Source organism: Chiloscyllium plagiosum, chromosome 12 (genome assembly GCF_004010195.1).
Source record: "Chiloscyllium plagiosum isolate BGI_BamShark_2017 chromosome 12, ASM401019v2, whole genome shotgun sequence".
In the NCBI taxonomy this organism is placed as follows: Eukaryota; Metazoa; Chordata; class Chondrichthyes; order Orectolobiformes; family Hemiscylliidae; genus Chiloscyllium; species Chiloscyllium plagiosum.
This window is the reverse complement of record NC_057721.1, coordinates 84,650,029-84,666,702: the sequence shown is the minus strand read 5'-3', so window position 1 is coordinate 84,666,702 and position 16,674 is coordinate 84,650,029. Positions and strand designations below refer to the sequence as shown.

The 16,674-nt window shown below is 43.0% G+C and overlaps 1 protein-coding gene across 3 annotated transcripts in view; it reads left to right on the top strand.

The window, feature by feature from the left end:
* The window catches only part of slc37a1 (solute carrier family 37 member 1), a 92,206-nt gene that overhangs the window by 45,155 nt on the left and 30,377 nt on the right, over positions 1-16,674 (top strand). For all 3 annotated transcript variants that reach the window (XM_043701430.1, XM_043701432.1, XM_043701431.1), the window contains exons 9-13: positions 929-1,012; positions 6,681-6,830; positions 13,468-13,558; positions 14,666-14,728; positions 15,550-15,635. In XM_043701430.1, the coding sequence (XP_043557365.1) occupies positions 929-1,012; positions 6,681-6,830; positions 13,468-13,558; positions 14,666-14,728; positions 15,550-15,635 (474 nt within the window). The remainder of the gene's footprint in view (positions 1-928; positions 1,013-6,680; positions 6,831-13,467; positions 13,559-14,665; positions 14,729-15,549; positions 15,636-16,674) is intronic.

Genomic DNA, 16,674 nt, shown 5'->3' with positions numbered 1-16,674 from the left:
TTGTTGTGGTTCTGTTCGCCGTGCTGGGAATTTGTGTTGCAGACGTTTCGTCCCCTGTCTAGGTGACATCCTCAGTGATTGGGAGCCTCCTGGGAAGCCGGAGGAATGCCGGAGGAAACATCACAGAAGCGCTTCACAGGAGGCTCCCAAGCACTGAGGATGTCACCTAGACAGGGGACGAAACGTCTGCAACACAAATTCCCAGCTCGGCGAACAGAACCACAACTACTACTCCTATTTTCTAAATTTGTTTTTATGAAATAATATAAAAGGCAATGAGGAAAAGGCAGGAAATTGGCGCTCAGTCATGGCGTTCCGACACTGTTCTCCTTTTAAGACAAAAAATAATGGCCATGAGAAATAGGGGCAGGAATAAACTTTTTGGCCCCTTGAGCCTTCTCTGCCATTCAATAGGATCATTGCTGATCATCCAACACCATATTCTATCATGTATGTGACACTATAATAATTGTGTGACCTTTGAACATCCTCTTTTTCGATTGCCCTGAGTAAGCAACTTGAATTTACATAGCACTTAAATGTAAAGCCCACGAGGGGATCCAAAGGAACTTTGTCAGACAAAATCTGTCACCAAACCATACAAAGAAATGTGAGTCTGAGTGTCCAAAAGCTTGGTCAAAGAGAGAGGCAATTTGAAGAGAATTTAAAATAAGGAGAGAACTTTAGAGAGTGAGTTAGGAAGAGAATTTCAGAGCAGCTTGGACACAGCCAGCATTGGTGGGCTCAAGGCAGTTGGGTTACATGGGGTCAGAATTGGAGCAATGTTGAGCTTGTGGAGCTGGGCTGGACAAAGTTACATCGCTAGGGAAGCAAGGGATTGATTAATGTGACATTGAAATGCAACACTGCTAACATTTCTGTATTATTGGATGTATTAATTTTTCTCCCTGTTTTTCTTTGTTCACAGAAACCATCCAAATGTTTAACTGAGTGGGTTGGATTTAAACAGAAGTACCAGTTTTACCAAAACAGTAGAAGTGACTCACTAGGAGTAAGTATGATTTGTATTTAATTTTGGCCAGCAGCTTACAGACACAAAGCGGAACGATAGTATAGTTGAGGATGAGAGAGTAATGAGAGATAAATGATGATAATAATGAGGAAAGATAGGTGGCGGTGTCATCTGCCCACTGAATTCATAATCCAGAGACAAGGACAGACACTCTGGGAATATGGGCTTGAATCCCGCTATGACAAATAGTGGATTTTGAAATCAATTAATAAATCAGGATTTTGAAATTAAACTCTAATGTCAATCATGAAAACATCAGTTATTGTAAAATTCCATCCAGTTAATTCATATCCTTTAGGGAAGGAAACTGCCATCCTTCGCTGGTCTGGTGTGCATGTGACTCCAGACCCAAACTACCTAACTACCCTGTGAAATGGCTGAGCAAGGCACTTTGTTATTATCAAACTGCTACAAAGACTGAAGGAATGAAAGAAACCTGACAGACTTTCTGAGATCTGACTTACTAGGCAGTGGAAATGATCAATGCTGTGAACACTGCTGAGTTCTCCTGACTACCATCTGGAAGTTGGTGCCAGCATTGGGAGAGCTGTCTCATAGACAGACCAGTGATATGGAGAGCTGTCTCACAGACTAGTCAAGCAACAGCCCGACAGAATCATACTCACAGTAGGAAATGGTTGGAGACACTGGCTATGGGCCCTGACAACATTCTGGCAATAGGACTGAAGGTGAATGCATCAAGGTTAGCTGTGCCTGAACCAGACTGTTCCAGTACAGCTATGAAACTGTATCTACTTGACAATGTGGAAAATTACCCAAGTTTTATCTGTCCACAAAAAGCAAGACAAATCCAACGCAGTAATCACAACTGCCCCATCAGTCGACTCTCGATCATCAGCCAAGTGATGGATGTCATCTTTGACAGTGCAATCACCCAGAGCATGGTCAGCAACCTGCTGATTGATCCTCACTGAGGGCCACTTGGTCCCTGACCTCAGTACAGCCTTGATCCAAAAGAGCTGAACATCAGAGGGGAGGAGAGTGCAACTCCCCTTGACATCAAGACTGCCTCTGACCGAGCGTGGCACCTAGGAGGCTGAGCCAAACTGGAGTCAGTGGGAAGGAGGGCAAAGCTTTCCAGTGGTTAGAATCATACCTGGCACACAGGAAGATAAATGATTATATTCCACCCCCCCCCCATTCCAAAGAAGAGTCATGCTGGACTTGAAATGTTAACTCTATTTCTCTCTCGTATCCTGCCAGACCTGGTAAGTTTTTCCAGAAACTTCTGGTTTTGTTTAAGATGGTTGCGGTTGTTGGAATGTCAGCTCCAGGATATCTTGACAACCTTGACCCAACCATCCTCAGCTGCTTCCTTCATGGCTTTCCCTCCATTATAAGGTCAGAAGTGAGGTTGTTTACTGATGATTGTACAATGTTCAGCACCATTTGCAACTCCTCATACTGAAATAGTTCATGTTCAAATGCAGCAACAGCTGGACAAAATTCAGTCTTGGGCTGACAAGGAACAGGTAACATTCGCTCCACACAAACTAGGCACTGACCAGCTCCAATAAGAAAGTCTAACCATTACCCCTTGATATTCAACATCATCACCATCACTGAATGCCTCAATATCAACATCCTGGCATTAAAATTGGCCAGAAACAGAACTAGACCAGACATTAAATTTTGTAGCTGTAAGAGAAGGTCAGGGACTAGGAATATTGTGGCGAGTAACTCATCTTCTGACTCCCCAAAGCCTGTCCACCATCTACAAGGCAGTAGTCAGGAGTGTGATGGAATACTCCCCACTTGCCCTCCAACAACACTCAAGAAGCTCAGCACCATCCAGGACAAAGCAGCCCCTGCTTGATTGGCACCACAATACAAGCATCCACTCCCTCCACCACTGATGCTCACTGGCACTCACAAATTGCACTTCCCAACCCACTAAGGCTCCTTCATGACCTTTACCGTCTGGAAGGACGAGGGCAGCAGATTCTTGGGAATATTATGACCTGCAAGTTCCCCTCTGAGCCATTCCGCATCGTGACTTGGAAATATGTTGCCATTCCTTTTGTGTCACTCGGTCAAAATCTTGAAACCCCCTTCCTAACAACATCGTGGGTGACCCCATTTCCTAAAAATTGCTGATTCTCAAGACAGTTGCTCTCCACCATCGTCTCCAGGGCAGTTGGGGATGGGCAATGAATGCAGTCTGAGCCAACAGTGCCTACATCCTATCAACAAATATTTTGAAATGCTAAGCGACCCATGTAATCATTAACAAACCTAACAGTTTTTTATTGTTCACTGTGATCTTCCCTATCTTTATTGGACCTACATTTCCCTGTGCTGCCATCTGTTTTTGTATACATTTTCATGGAGTGTGAATGTTGCCCATCCCTTCTTGTGTTTAACTCCTGCAATCCATCTGCTGCAGGTACACCCACAGTGCTATTACAGAGGGAGTACCTCTCACAATATATTCATAAAATGTTTGTTATGGTGTTGTTTTCTATCTTTATTCGTAATATCTTGTTGCGTCTTTTGATATTGGTTTATTATTCTTTGCTTTTTATGACTCTCCCGTTCCAGACTTTCTTTGTATTTGAAATCACGGAGTGGTTTCAGGACAGAAGGAATACATTCAGCCCATCATGCCTGTCCTGGCTCTCTGGCAGAGAACACACCTCGCCTCTCTGCCTATAAACCTACACATTATTCCTTTACAGATAACGATCCATTTCCCTCTGGAAAGTCTTAATTGACCATGTCTCTCACACATTCTCAGCACATTTCAGAGCCTAACTACTCGCAGCAAAAAGGTTTTTCCTTGTGTTACCATTGCTTCAGTTGCTATTTACCTGAAATCTGTGCCTCTCATTCTTAATCCTTCCTAAGACTCTGTGTCCAAAAAAGCTGGACACAATACTGTTGCTGAGACTGGACCAGTATTTTGTACAAGTTTGTCAGAAATTAAATAAAAGCACAGAACTGCAGAGCTAAATATTCAGTCATAGAGTTAAAACAGAGAGTGCTGGAGAAACTCAGCAGGCCTGGCAGCATCTGATGAAGGGCTTATGCCCGAAACATCGATTTTCCTACTCCTCAGATGCTGCCTAATCTGCTGTGCTTTTCCAGCACCACACTCTCGACTCTGATCTCCAGCATTTGATGCTTACTTCTCTTACTGTAACCTATTGTTCAAAAATGTTAAGCATCAAAGTCAAATTTATGAATGCAACTAAGCCTGATTTTTAATGATCAGTAATAAACTGAACCAAACTGAGAGGTCTCAAGGAAATTTTTGTACAAGTCAATAGCAGCATAGTGATTCTGGTACAATTCAGATTACACAGTATGCAATGAACTAAAATTAGTTAACAACATTTATTAGTGAGCAGCTATCCCAGAGTGCCCTTGTCTTGATGCTGACAATGCTGACAAGGTGGAGTTTCTGTGATTTTGACCCAGTGACATCAATGGAACTGCAATATATTTCCAAGTCAGGATGGTGACTGAACCTGATATCAGATTCGTTCGTATGATTGCTGTTCACAAGATGTTCCCTTAAAACCAGATTATTAGCTAATTCTGGGTCATTAGATGTCGCTAAATCTCATATCCTTTGTTGATTCTGAAACATGTTGTTCCAGAGAATTCTCAATATATTTCGGACATTCATTGGCTTTACTACGAGGAGTTATTTTTCTTTCTGTCATTCTCCGGAGCATTTGCTCTGTTATTTTAATTATGCGGTATGGCTTTGTGTTTTTTTAACTCTGTATTTCTCAGCCCTCCCCCAACAGCCCTTAACTATATCTTAACAGTCAGGAGCTCTGAATTTTTATTCATACCAGTGTTCTACTTTACTGTTCCTTGCTTTGACCTGACCATTTCCACTGACCATTCACACCTCTTTCTTTCCAATATTGTGATTATATCTTTCATAATTACATTGTCTTTTCCGAATCTCCTGCAAACTGAAACATTTATCTCTCAATCCCGTATAGTTTGTAATCTGCTGTTTGTAATGTCTACTTGGAATGCATTGCCTGAGCAGGTAGTGGAGGCTGGAAACCATACAACCTTTAAAAATTATTTGGATGAGTACTTCAAATATCAGAACATTCAAGGGTATGGGACAAGTCTGGGAAATTGGAATTAGCACACTTTTAATAGCAGTTACGTTGGTGCAGACTCGATGGGTCGAAGGGCCTATTCCGCATGGTATGAATCAATGAAACTACAACACCATTTCGTTTATCAGGATGAGCTTACAACTCATTTGTTTTCTTTCTTGTATTCCATTAATTTGCTTACTGAATGTCCCTGACAGTATTGTGTATGTGGGGATGTGGGGATGTGGACAGCACTGACCCCCTTGTGTATCAGCCACTACTATGGAATTGGAGTGTGGCATCCTTGTCCTACCAAAGAATGTTGGGAAAATTGGACAGCTTTTATGGGCAATTTAGATCTGGTTGAAGCCCATTAAACTGTTCATTAAAGATCTAAGTTGGTCAGGATGTAGTTTGGAAGTTTTAGCCATTGGGTTGTTGGTTGTGGTTCACTGAGACTATGCTGCCATGCCCTGAGCCCAATTGCTTAGTTCTTAAAGTAGGTCCTGAAGAAGGGCCTGTGCCCGAAACGTCGAATCTCCTGTTCCCTGGATGCTGCCTGACCTGCTGTGCTGTTCCAGCAATAAAGTTTCAACTTTGATCTCCAGCATCTGCAGACCTCACTTTCTCCTCCTAGTTCTTAAAGTAACCAAGTGAATAAAAATGAAGCAAAACTTCAGGGAGGAGGCAGTGGCATTGTCATTTTGTCATTGGACCTGTAATTCAGAAGCTGTAGGGACACTTCAACAGCATCTTCCAAACTTACAACCACGTCGAGAATAAGAACATGGTAGGACAGTAGGAGCGCCATCACCCGCTAGTTTCCTGGCAAGCCACTCACCATCCTGACCTGGAAATATATCACCGTTTCTTCACTGTCACTGGGTCAAAATCCTGATTCCCTTCCTAACAGCACTGTGGGTCAACCTACAGCACATGGACCACAGTGGTTCAAGAAGGAGCCTCACCACCACCTTCTCAAGGGCAATTAGGGATGTACAATAATTGCTGGCCCAGCCAGCAATGCCCACATCCCTGAATTAATTAAATAAACACTAGCACAAATCCCACTATGGCAGATGGTGTAATTTAAATTAATAGCATCTAAAATTAAAAAGTGCTTGGCTCAGTAACGATGGCCATGCAGCCGATGTTGTAAAAACCCATCTAGTTCAGGAGTAACCTTTTGGGAAGGACACCTGCTACCTTTACCCAGTCTGACTCCAGAGCCAAAGCCGAGTGGTTGATTTTAATCGCCCTCTGGCCCTGGTAATACACTTCAAGGCTATTTACGGGTTGGTAACAAATGCTGACCTTGCCATTGGGACCATGACTGAATTGAAAAAAAACTGCTGAGATTAAAAGTAAAACCACAAAATGCTGCAAGTACTGAGCAGAGTTAATATTGAAAGAAATGTGATAAGTTATTGTTTCTGACAGTGAATCCCACTTCCAACAATGTCTGTGTGTTTAAATTACATTTAATTCATTTTAGCCATATTTAATTTGAAACTTACAATATGTTCTTTTTCTCTTAATTTTAAAAAAATATCAATCAGGACCCAGAACAGGAATGTTTTTTGAAGTACAGTGATCATCAGCTTTCAGCCAAGTCCAATGGCTTTCCAACAAACCATGTTGTTGTCATCAGCAATGAGAAAGGGGATACACCAGCAGCAATTAGCTTCTTTGCAGCCCTGAGAATCCCGGTGAGTAATTTAGAAGGGTTCCGCTGTTTGTCGTGTATTGTCTTCCATCTCTGCCTTGGCTTTGTAATACTGGCAGGTTGTTTGAGATATCCAGCTCATCAAAAGTTGTAATTCTTTTCTGCAAAGACACTGTCAAAAAATCAGACTCCTATCCGGATGTAAGCTCTTCCAAGTCATCAGCAAAGGACACAATGTTAATGTTACAACTGTGTCAGTGCAGATCAATGCTTGGTGATAGAATTGGCGATGTATTTTTAATTTGAATCAAGCCATCCACTTTCAATATTTAGTATATGATATTTCAATACAAACATCTGAAGCAATATTTTCCTCACTCTGCCTCTGCCTGCAGGTACCTGGGTACATTTTACCCTTTCAGCATGTTCTATACTTCAGTGAGATCATGGCTGATCCACATCCATATCCTGTTGTGTTTTTGCTTGGGAAAATCAGATCAATCTTGGATTTAAAATTAACAGTTGATCTGACATCAGATATCTCTTGCAGATGAGAGTTCCAAATTTCAATTATCCTCTTGATCTATTTTTGTTATTTGAATTCCACATTTCCCACCTTTTTTATTCATTTACAGGTTGATGGTGTCGCTGGCTAGATCAGCATTTGTTGTCCATCCCTAATTACCCAGAGGGCATTAAAGAATTAACCACATTCCTGTGGGTCTATAGGGCAAACTGAGTAAAGATGGCAGTTTCCTTGCCTAAGGGATATTAGTGAACCAGGTGGGCTTTTCCTGACAATTGACAACAGTTTCATGGTCCATATTAGATTCTTAATTCCAGACTTTTTTATTGAATTCAAATTCAACCATCTGCTGTTCTGGAATTAACAATCCAACGATGTTAGGACAAGGCCATCACCTCACCTGCTCCTGACAACCTGAGATTCTTGTTAAGCAAAGAAATCATTGTACTTACACCTTAAAAATATTCAAGGACTCTATTTCCATTACTTTTTCAGGAAGAGTTCCACAATGAAGACAATGTTTCACCTCATCTCCATTTAAAATGGCATCCCCTGATCTTTGAAGGACTGACCCATTATTATTGATTCTCCTGTACCAGAAACCATCCACTCACCCAGATCTCTCTAGCTCAGAGCTATGCAAACTCTCAGCATTTAGATAATCTGCTTCTTTTTATTCAGACAGCCAAAATGTACAGCTCCACATTTTCCAGCATGCTTCATCTCTTCCCACTCACTTAACCTATCAAGTTTTTTAGTCGCCTCTTTATGACCTCCTCACAGTTTCTTTGAGTCTTCAACATATTTGGGAGCCTCACCTTTCATCACTTTATCCATTTCATTTAGATAAATTGGAAGCAGTTGAAAAACCCAGCATCGATCCCTGTGGCACACCAGTTGTTATGTCTTGCTGTTAATTTCCTGTTACCCAGCCAATCTTATATCCATGTCTTTTCCTAAAACGAGTTCTCCAATCCAGGCAGCATCCTGGTAAATCTCCTCTGCACCCTCTCTAATGCATCTACATCCTTCCTATAATGAGGCGACCAGAACTGGACATAATATTCCAAGTGTGGTCTAACCAGGGTTTTATGAAGGTGCAGCAAAGTGAGGATGCAAAGTTCATCGCCAGAGGCGTAGCAATCCCTTGCTTCCCATAGTAACCTTGGATATATCTGTTGTGGCCTTGGGGACTTACCCATCTTGATGCTTCCCAGAATTTCCAGCACATCCACTTTCTTAACATCAATCTGTTCCTGCCGATTAACCTGGTCCACGGTGTTCTCACTATCAACAAGGTTCCTCTATCTAGTGAATACTGAAGCAAAAAACTATTTTAGGGCCTCCCCTATCTCTTCAAACTCAAGGCAAAAGTTCCCTCCACTATCTCTGATCAGCCCTCCCCTCTCTCTGATCATTGTCTTATTCCTCACGTAAGTGTAGAATGACTTTGGATTTTCCCTAATCCTTCCTGCCAAGGCTTTTCCGTGCTCCCTCCTAGCTCTCCTCAGTCCATTTTTCAGTTCTTTCATAGCTACCCTATAATTCTCTAAAGCGGTGCCAGATCCTTGCTTCCTCAACCTTAAGTAAGCTTCTTTTACGGTGGCTCAGTGGTTAGCACTGCTGCCTCACAGCGCCAGGGATCCAGGTTCGATTCCAGCCTCAGGTGACTGTCTGTGTGGAGTTTGCACATTCTCCCTGTGTCTGTGTGGGTTTCCTCCGGGTGCTCCAGTTTCCTCCCACAATCCAAAGATGTGCAAGTTAGGTGAATTGGCCATGCTAAATTGTCCATAGTATTCAGGGATATGTAGGTTAAGTGCATTAATCAGGGGTTAATGTAGAGTAATAGGGTAGGGGGAATGGGTCTGGATGGGTTACTCTTTGGAGGGTCGGTGTGGACTTGTTGGGCCGAATGGCCTGTTTCTACACTGTAGTAATTCTACGATTCTTCCTCTTGATGAGAAGCTCCTCTTTTCTTCTCATTCAAGGCTCCTTTGTGGGTGGCACAGTGACACAGTGGTTAGCACTGTTGCCTCACAGCGCCAGAGACCTGAGTTCAGTTCCCACCTCAGGCAACTGACTGTGTGGAGTTTGCACATTCTCCCCGTGTCTGCGTGGGTTTCCTCCGGGTGCTCCGGTTTCCTCCCACACTCCAAGGATGTGCAGATTAGGTGAACTGGCCATGCTAAATTAGGTGAAGGGGTAAATGGAGAGGAATGGGTCTGGTTGGGTTTCTCTTCGGAGGGTCAGTGTGGACTTGTTGGGCCGAAGGGCCTGTTTCCACACTAAGTAATCTAATCCTTCACTTTACCATTCCTTGCCTGTCTCAGTGGGACAAAGTTATCCAACAAGTGCTCCTTAAACAGCCTCCACATTTCTGTTGTGCATTTCACGTAGAACAATTGTTCCCAATTTATACTCCACAGCTCCTGTCTAATAACAGTATAATTTCCCCTACCCCAATTAAATACCTTCCCATTACCGTCTTCTCCTATCCCTCTCCATGGCTATGGCAAAGGTGAGGCAGTTGTGGTCACTGTCTCCGAAATGCGCTCCCACTGAGAGATCTGACACCTGGCCTGGCTTGTTGCCTAGCACCAAATCCAATATGGCCTCCCCCCTAGTCGGCCTATTTACATATTGAATCAGGAATCTCTCCTGGAGAAACCTGACAAAATTGGCTCCCTCCGGATCATCTGCACTAAGGAGGTTCCAATCAATATAGGGAAAGTTGAAGTCATCCATTACAGCAACTCTGTTACATCTGCACCTTTCCAAGATCTGCCGTCCAATCTGTTCTTCCATCGCTCTGCTGCTATTGGGGAGTCTATAGAAAACACCCAATAAAGTGATTGTTGCTGGCGTCCACCCATACTGACTCAGTAGACAAACCCTCCTCAACAACCTCCTTTTCTGCAACTGTGATGCCCTCTCTAATTAACAATGCTCTTCCCCCTTCTCTTTTGCACTCATCCTTTTATTAATTATTCTGTCCAATTTTCTGACCTGTCATCTGTCTTTGACAACAATATACTTGTTCGTTTGGTTTAATGCTATCTCAAACTTTTTAGAGTTAACCAATATTGTGGCTTCAAGTGTTGAGATGTTTCTCACTCTTTGGAGTATATCTATTTTGTGTATTCTGAATGATCCTCTTCAATATCTGTCACTGCGTCTCTGCTGACCTGTCCTTTAGCCTAATTTACCTCTTCACTTTAGCAAGCTCCACTTTAATGTCCTCAAAATTCTGCTTTTTCAAATTTTGCAATACAGTCTCAAGCCCATTTCCCTTTCTCTCTCAAACTGACTAAATTCAATTTTGTCGTGATCGCTACTGCATAAGTGAGCTTTCACTGTGAAATAATTCATTAATACTATCACATTGCATAATATCAAATCTATCCTGCTCTCTGGTCATCTCCAGAATAAGGTGTTCTAAGACACTATGAGACCATAAGACATAGGAGTGAAAATAAGGCCATTCAGCCCATTGAGTCCACTCCGCCATTCAGTCATGGCTGATGGTCATTTCAATGCCATTTACCCACACTCTCCCCGTATCCCTTTAATGTCCCGGCCTCCACTGCACTCTGTGGCAATGAATTCCACAGGCCCACCACTCCCTGGCTGAAGAAATGTCTCCTCATTTCTGTTTTAAATTGACACACTCTAATTCTAAGGCTGTGCCCATGGGTCCTAGTATCACCACCTAACAGAAACTAATTCCCAGCGTCCACCCTTTCTAAGCCATGCATTATCTTGTAGATCTCCCCTCAACCTTCTAAACTCTAATGAATACAATCCCAGGATCCTCAGCCATTCATCGTATGTTAGGCCTACCCTTCCAGGGATCATCTGTGTGAATCTCCGCTGGACATGCTCCAGTGCCAGTATGTCCTTCCTGAGGTGTGGGGCCCAAAATTGGGCAATGTATTCTAAATGGGGCCTAACCAGAGCTTTATAAAGTTTCAGAAGCACATCGCTGCTTTTACATTCCAACCCTCTTGAGATAAATGACAACATTACATTTGCTTTCTTAACCACAGACTCAACCTGCAAGTCAACCTTTAGAGAATCCTGGACTAGCACTCCCAGATCCCTTTGTACTTTGGCTTTAGGAATTTTCTACCCGTTTAGAAAATAGTCCATGCCTGTATTCTTTTTTCCGAAGTGCAAGACCTCACATTTGCTCACATTGAATTTCATCAGCCATTTCCTGGACCACTCTCCTAAACTGGCCAAATCTTTCTGCAGCCTCCCCACCTCCTCAGTGCTACCTGTCTGTCCATCTAACTTCATATCATCGGCGAACTTCACCAGAATGCCCCCAGTCCCTTCATCCAGATCATTAATATATAAAGTGAACAGCTGCAGCCCCAACACTGAACCCTGCGGGACACCACTTGTCACTAGGCGAAAGTGAGGACTGCAGATGCTGGAGATTAGAGTCAAGATTAGAGTGGTGCTGGAAAAGCACAGCAGGTCAGGCAGCATCCGAGGAGCAGGAAAATTGATGTTTCGGGCAGGAGCCCTTCATCATTCCTGATGAAGGGCTCCTGCCTGAAATGTCGATTTTCCTGCTTCTCAGATGCTGCCTGACCTGCTGTGCTTTTTCAGCACCACTCTAATCTTGACCACTTGTCATTAGCTGCCATTCTGAAAAAGAACCTTCTATCCCAACTCTCTGTCTTCTGTCAGACAGCCAATCCTCAATCCATGCCAGTAGCTCACCTCGAAGCCAGTAGCTCACCTCGAACGCCATGGGCCCTCACTTTACTCAGCAGCCTCCCGTGAGGCACCTTATCAGAGTCCTTTTGGAAGTCTAGGTAGATAACATCCACTGGGTTTCCCTGGTCTAACCTACTTGTTGAATCCTGAAAATATGCTTCGAGTTCCTCAGCTAGGGTCCCTATGTCTGTCTGACTGTTCCTATCTTTGATTTGTTACATCTTCCCAAGTTTGATTCCTCAACTGTCTTGTTTAGTTTAATCTTGTCTACTTCCCTAGTTATATGGACATTTGCTGGAACACTGGTCTCAGCACAGTTCAGGTGCAAATCATCCCAATGGTACAGTCTCCACTTTCCCCAGTACCAGTACTGATGCCCCAGGAACCAGAACCTACTTCTTCCATGCCTGTTTTTGAGTTATTTCACAAACTTTATGTGCCCCCTGTCAACTAACAAGCAGAAATCCAGCGGTTATTACCCTCGAGATTCTGTCCTTCAGTTTAGTACCTCGCTCCTCCAAGTGTCTAAGTAGAGCCTCTTGTCCTGTTTATGTTGGTGGCAGCTTCACGGATCGTAACAGCTGGATCGAACTCTTTAAGGCTGTAAATTCCAGTCTAGCTCTGGGCAGACATCGTGAGCCCTGTTACTGGGCAAGATAACACAGCCATTTGCAGTCACAATTTTGGCTGCACAAAGCAGTGTCTGTCAATCATCAAGTATTCCTTTTAACTCTCCACACTTGAAAGGTATCCTGAGACAAGTTGCTCTGGTCAATCTACTCCTCCTCCTGAAAGATCTTGCATTCATGCACACGACTGAGTGCCTTAGTTTGTTGCATAATTGCAACGCCTGAGGCTCCAGCACTATAATATCCTCTGTCCCCTGACCTGTCTCACTCAGGGTCACACCCATCTGTCACTTGTTGTGCTCTCTCTGCAAGGCTGTGGTTATCTTCTGGATCGAAGTGTTGATGTATCTTTCCCCATCCCTGATGTGTTGTAATATCTACAACTCCACCTCCAATTCATTACCCTGATTTACTTGCAATGGGTGTGTTCCCCCGGATCACTTCCAGGTGGAGATGAGCTCACAGGACCGCAGCGAGCACGCCTCTTCCACCATTGTCTATGTGCTAATTTGTCTCCCTGATCGTAAAATTCTCACAATGCAAACAAACTCACATTATCACTCCAGGATGGCCCCACAGTCAGCTGCTCTCTGACTGTGTCTCATGTCTCCAGAAAGATTGACAAGTTAATTTTTAAACTTGCTCATAGACATCAAAGCCTACTTGCTGCTAAAATCTAAAAATAGAAAAAAATGATACTACGTATAAATCAGCTCATAAGTGGTCACAAGCATCATAAAGGCTTTTTGCGCTGGGAGGCTGCTGTAATCAGCTGCTTGTCTGGTTGTGTTTTGCAGGGAGTGTTGGAGTTTGCTTTCTGTCTCCTGTTTGCCAAGTTAGTCAGTTATACATTCCTTTTCTGGCTGCCAATGTATCTTGCTAACAAAGGTGAGCATCAATGTTCTAAATCAGTGCTGTGGTTGCATTGACTGATTTTAGTGTTGGAGTTATTACAGGTGTACACTATAGCTTTGCCTCAAATAAATCAAACCCATGAAAGGTATCATTGTCTCTGATATTATAAAGGTGAAGCAGTCTATCACATCTGTTACAGAGAACATAGCCATCGTCACAATTTGAGTAAAAACCAAAACAACTGCGGATGCTGTAAATCAGAAACAAAAACAAATTGCTGGAAAAGCTCAGCATCTGTGGAGAGAAGTCAGAGTTAACGTTTCGGATTGAGTGACCCTTTTTCAGAACTCTGTTCTGTTCTATTCAGTTCTGAGGAAGGTCACTGGACCCGAAATGTTAACTTTGATTTCTCTCCACAGATGCTGCCACACCTGCTGAGGTTTGAATGTAGTTCACTGCAATTTTTAAAATTAGAAATGAAAAGTGATATAAAACTGTTCTGAGAAACCATCTCATTTACTAACATTTTGCCAAGTCCACTTATTCTGAAAACTCTGTTAGTGCACAGCTATAGAAACTACAGAGTGCTCTTGTATTGCCTTCTCTAAAATACTGTGCATGTGCTCAATGAAATATAAACACAGTGTGATTTCACAAATAAACATGAAGTAGTCAGTACTTCAATCCCATTGCCATGGAGGTTGGACCTTAACTATCATATAAAGTGGCTGTACAAACCCTCTGTTTGTCAAGAAGGATCACAGATATTGTCTCTGTTAGTGATGCTCACATCCCAGATATTGTCCCTGTTAGTCATAGAGTCATAGAGATGTACAGCACAGAAACAGACCCTTCGGTCCAACCCCTCCATGCCGACCAGATATCCCAACCCAATCTAGTCCCACCTGCCAGCACCCCACCCATATCCCTCCAAACCTGCCCACATCCCAGGTATTGATGAGGCAATGAGGACCAGTTTACCCTTTCCATATTTATAACAAAGGAAAACTGTTGTTTAAAATAGAGTTGAAAATGGCATCCCCCTAAGGCAATGACTGATAGGTGGCAATGAGAAACCTGCGCACACTGAGAGTTTGAAATGTTTACCCATTTCCAATTTGATTTATTTTGTATTTCCAGAACACTTTGAAGCCAAGAAAGCTGGAGATCTTTCAACGCTGTTTGATGTAGGTGGAATCATAGGTATGAATCCTCCAAATTACTTATCATCAGATTTTATTTCTTTTTAAACATTAGCCAAAGGAAAGAACACCAGCTGGAAAGTGAGCCATGGTATAACATGAATTGCTGAACTGCAAACATACGATGAGCTGTTTAGTCTGTTAGACACTTTGAATATTACAACCTTTGGTGTCCTGGATGTAGTCAGCTGACAACAAATCAAATTCTTGTGGCGTCATGGTAGTTTCCCTGCCCCATCCTTTGATCCGGGAGACCTGGGTTCAAGTCCCACCTGCTCCAGAGGTATGTAATCACATCTCTGAACAGGGTGCTTAGAAAAAATATAAAGCAGCAAATCTGATTTTATGGACAGCTATATCCTTTGCCTGTTGTCCTATTCTATGGGTCTGTACCCCTTACCTCTCAGCCTGCTCTGTACCTCACATATCTCACACTGACTTCCTCACGCTTGCTCTCTGACATATGTATTTATGTTATATATTTCTGTTCTGTGCCTTGATTAAAAAGTCAAAACTCCTCTATGCCTTAGTAACCACTTTACTAACCTGTCCATCCATCCTCGGAATCTGCTGAGACAATAACCCAAGGCCTCTGTGTTTCTCTCTATTTCACAGCATTATATCATTACCTGCCTGCTCCTGCATTATTTCGTCTCTTTGCCCTGGCCCCTCACCATCACTGAGACATTGTGTCACAAGATTGATTCCATTTGTCACTTTTAAACCCACTTGGCTACTTCATTGGTAGCTGGTGGCAATGGGCAGGTTCCCCACAGCACTGCCAACATGACCATGTTTCTGTTCTTGTGTTTCTGTTTCCAGGTGGAATCCTTGCGGGTGTGATATCTGATTACACAAAAAAGAGAGCAACTACTTGTGGAGTGATGTTGCTGCTGGCTGCACCAACAGTAAGACCTGCTGCTCATGATACTTATAAAGAAGCATAAATTGAACATTTTGACTCATCATTATGTAGGAGCAGAAATAGGCCATTCAGCCCCTCGAGCCTGTGCTGCTATTCTAGATCATGGTTGATCATTTACCTCAACCCTGAATTCTTATGCTATCCCATATCGTTAGCATTCAGAAATCGATCAGTTTCTCTGTTGTGCCTGCACGACAACTGAACTTTCACAGTCCTCTAAGGTAGAAATTCCAAAAATTCACCTATTCTGAGTGATGTAATTTCTGCATATGTCCCAACAGTCTACCACTTAACCTGAGACCACATTAACATGTTAACATATTAACCTGATACTATATGACTGGTTCTAAACATCACCCTGACCTACTCTACCCTCCCCTCCCCAGCCAGAGGAACCACGTTTTCATAACTACCCTGTCAGGCTCTGTAAGAATTGGTTACATTTGAACGAGAAATCTGTCAGGTGTCATAGAAGAGTGAATTGCAATAATTGTTACATGCTTACTTTGAATATTGTCAGAACCCAAAATTCAAATTTCACTTAATTTTAATGTTAGTTGAAACATGTTCAGGGCCACATTCACACACACTGACCCTCACTGGGGTACAGTCCCACACACACTGACCCTCACTGGGGTACATTCCCACACACACACTGACTCTCACAGTGGTACAGTCCCACACACACCGACTCTCACTGAGGTATGGCTCCCACACACACTAACTCTCACTGGGGGACACACACACACACTGACTGTCACTTGGGTATGGCTCCCACACACACTGACTCTCACTGGGGGACAGTCCCACACACACTGACTCTCACTGGGGTATGGGTCCCACACACACTGACTGATTAGAGTGACAATTCTTTTCCTTATACCATCTCCCTCTCTCTCCATCATTCAGACTATTGCCAAAAATCCTCTAAATATTCCCCCTTCCAGTATCTTCCTGTATTCTAATCAGTAAACACATCCAAAAATGCCTGTCCTTCATCTGCAATGCCCTTGTCCCCACCA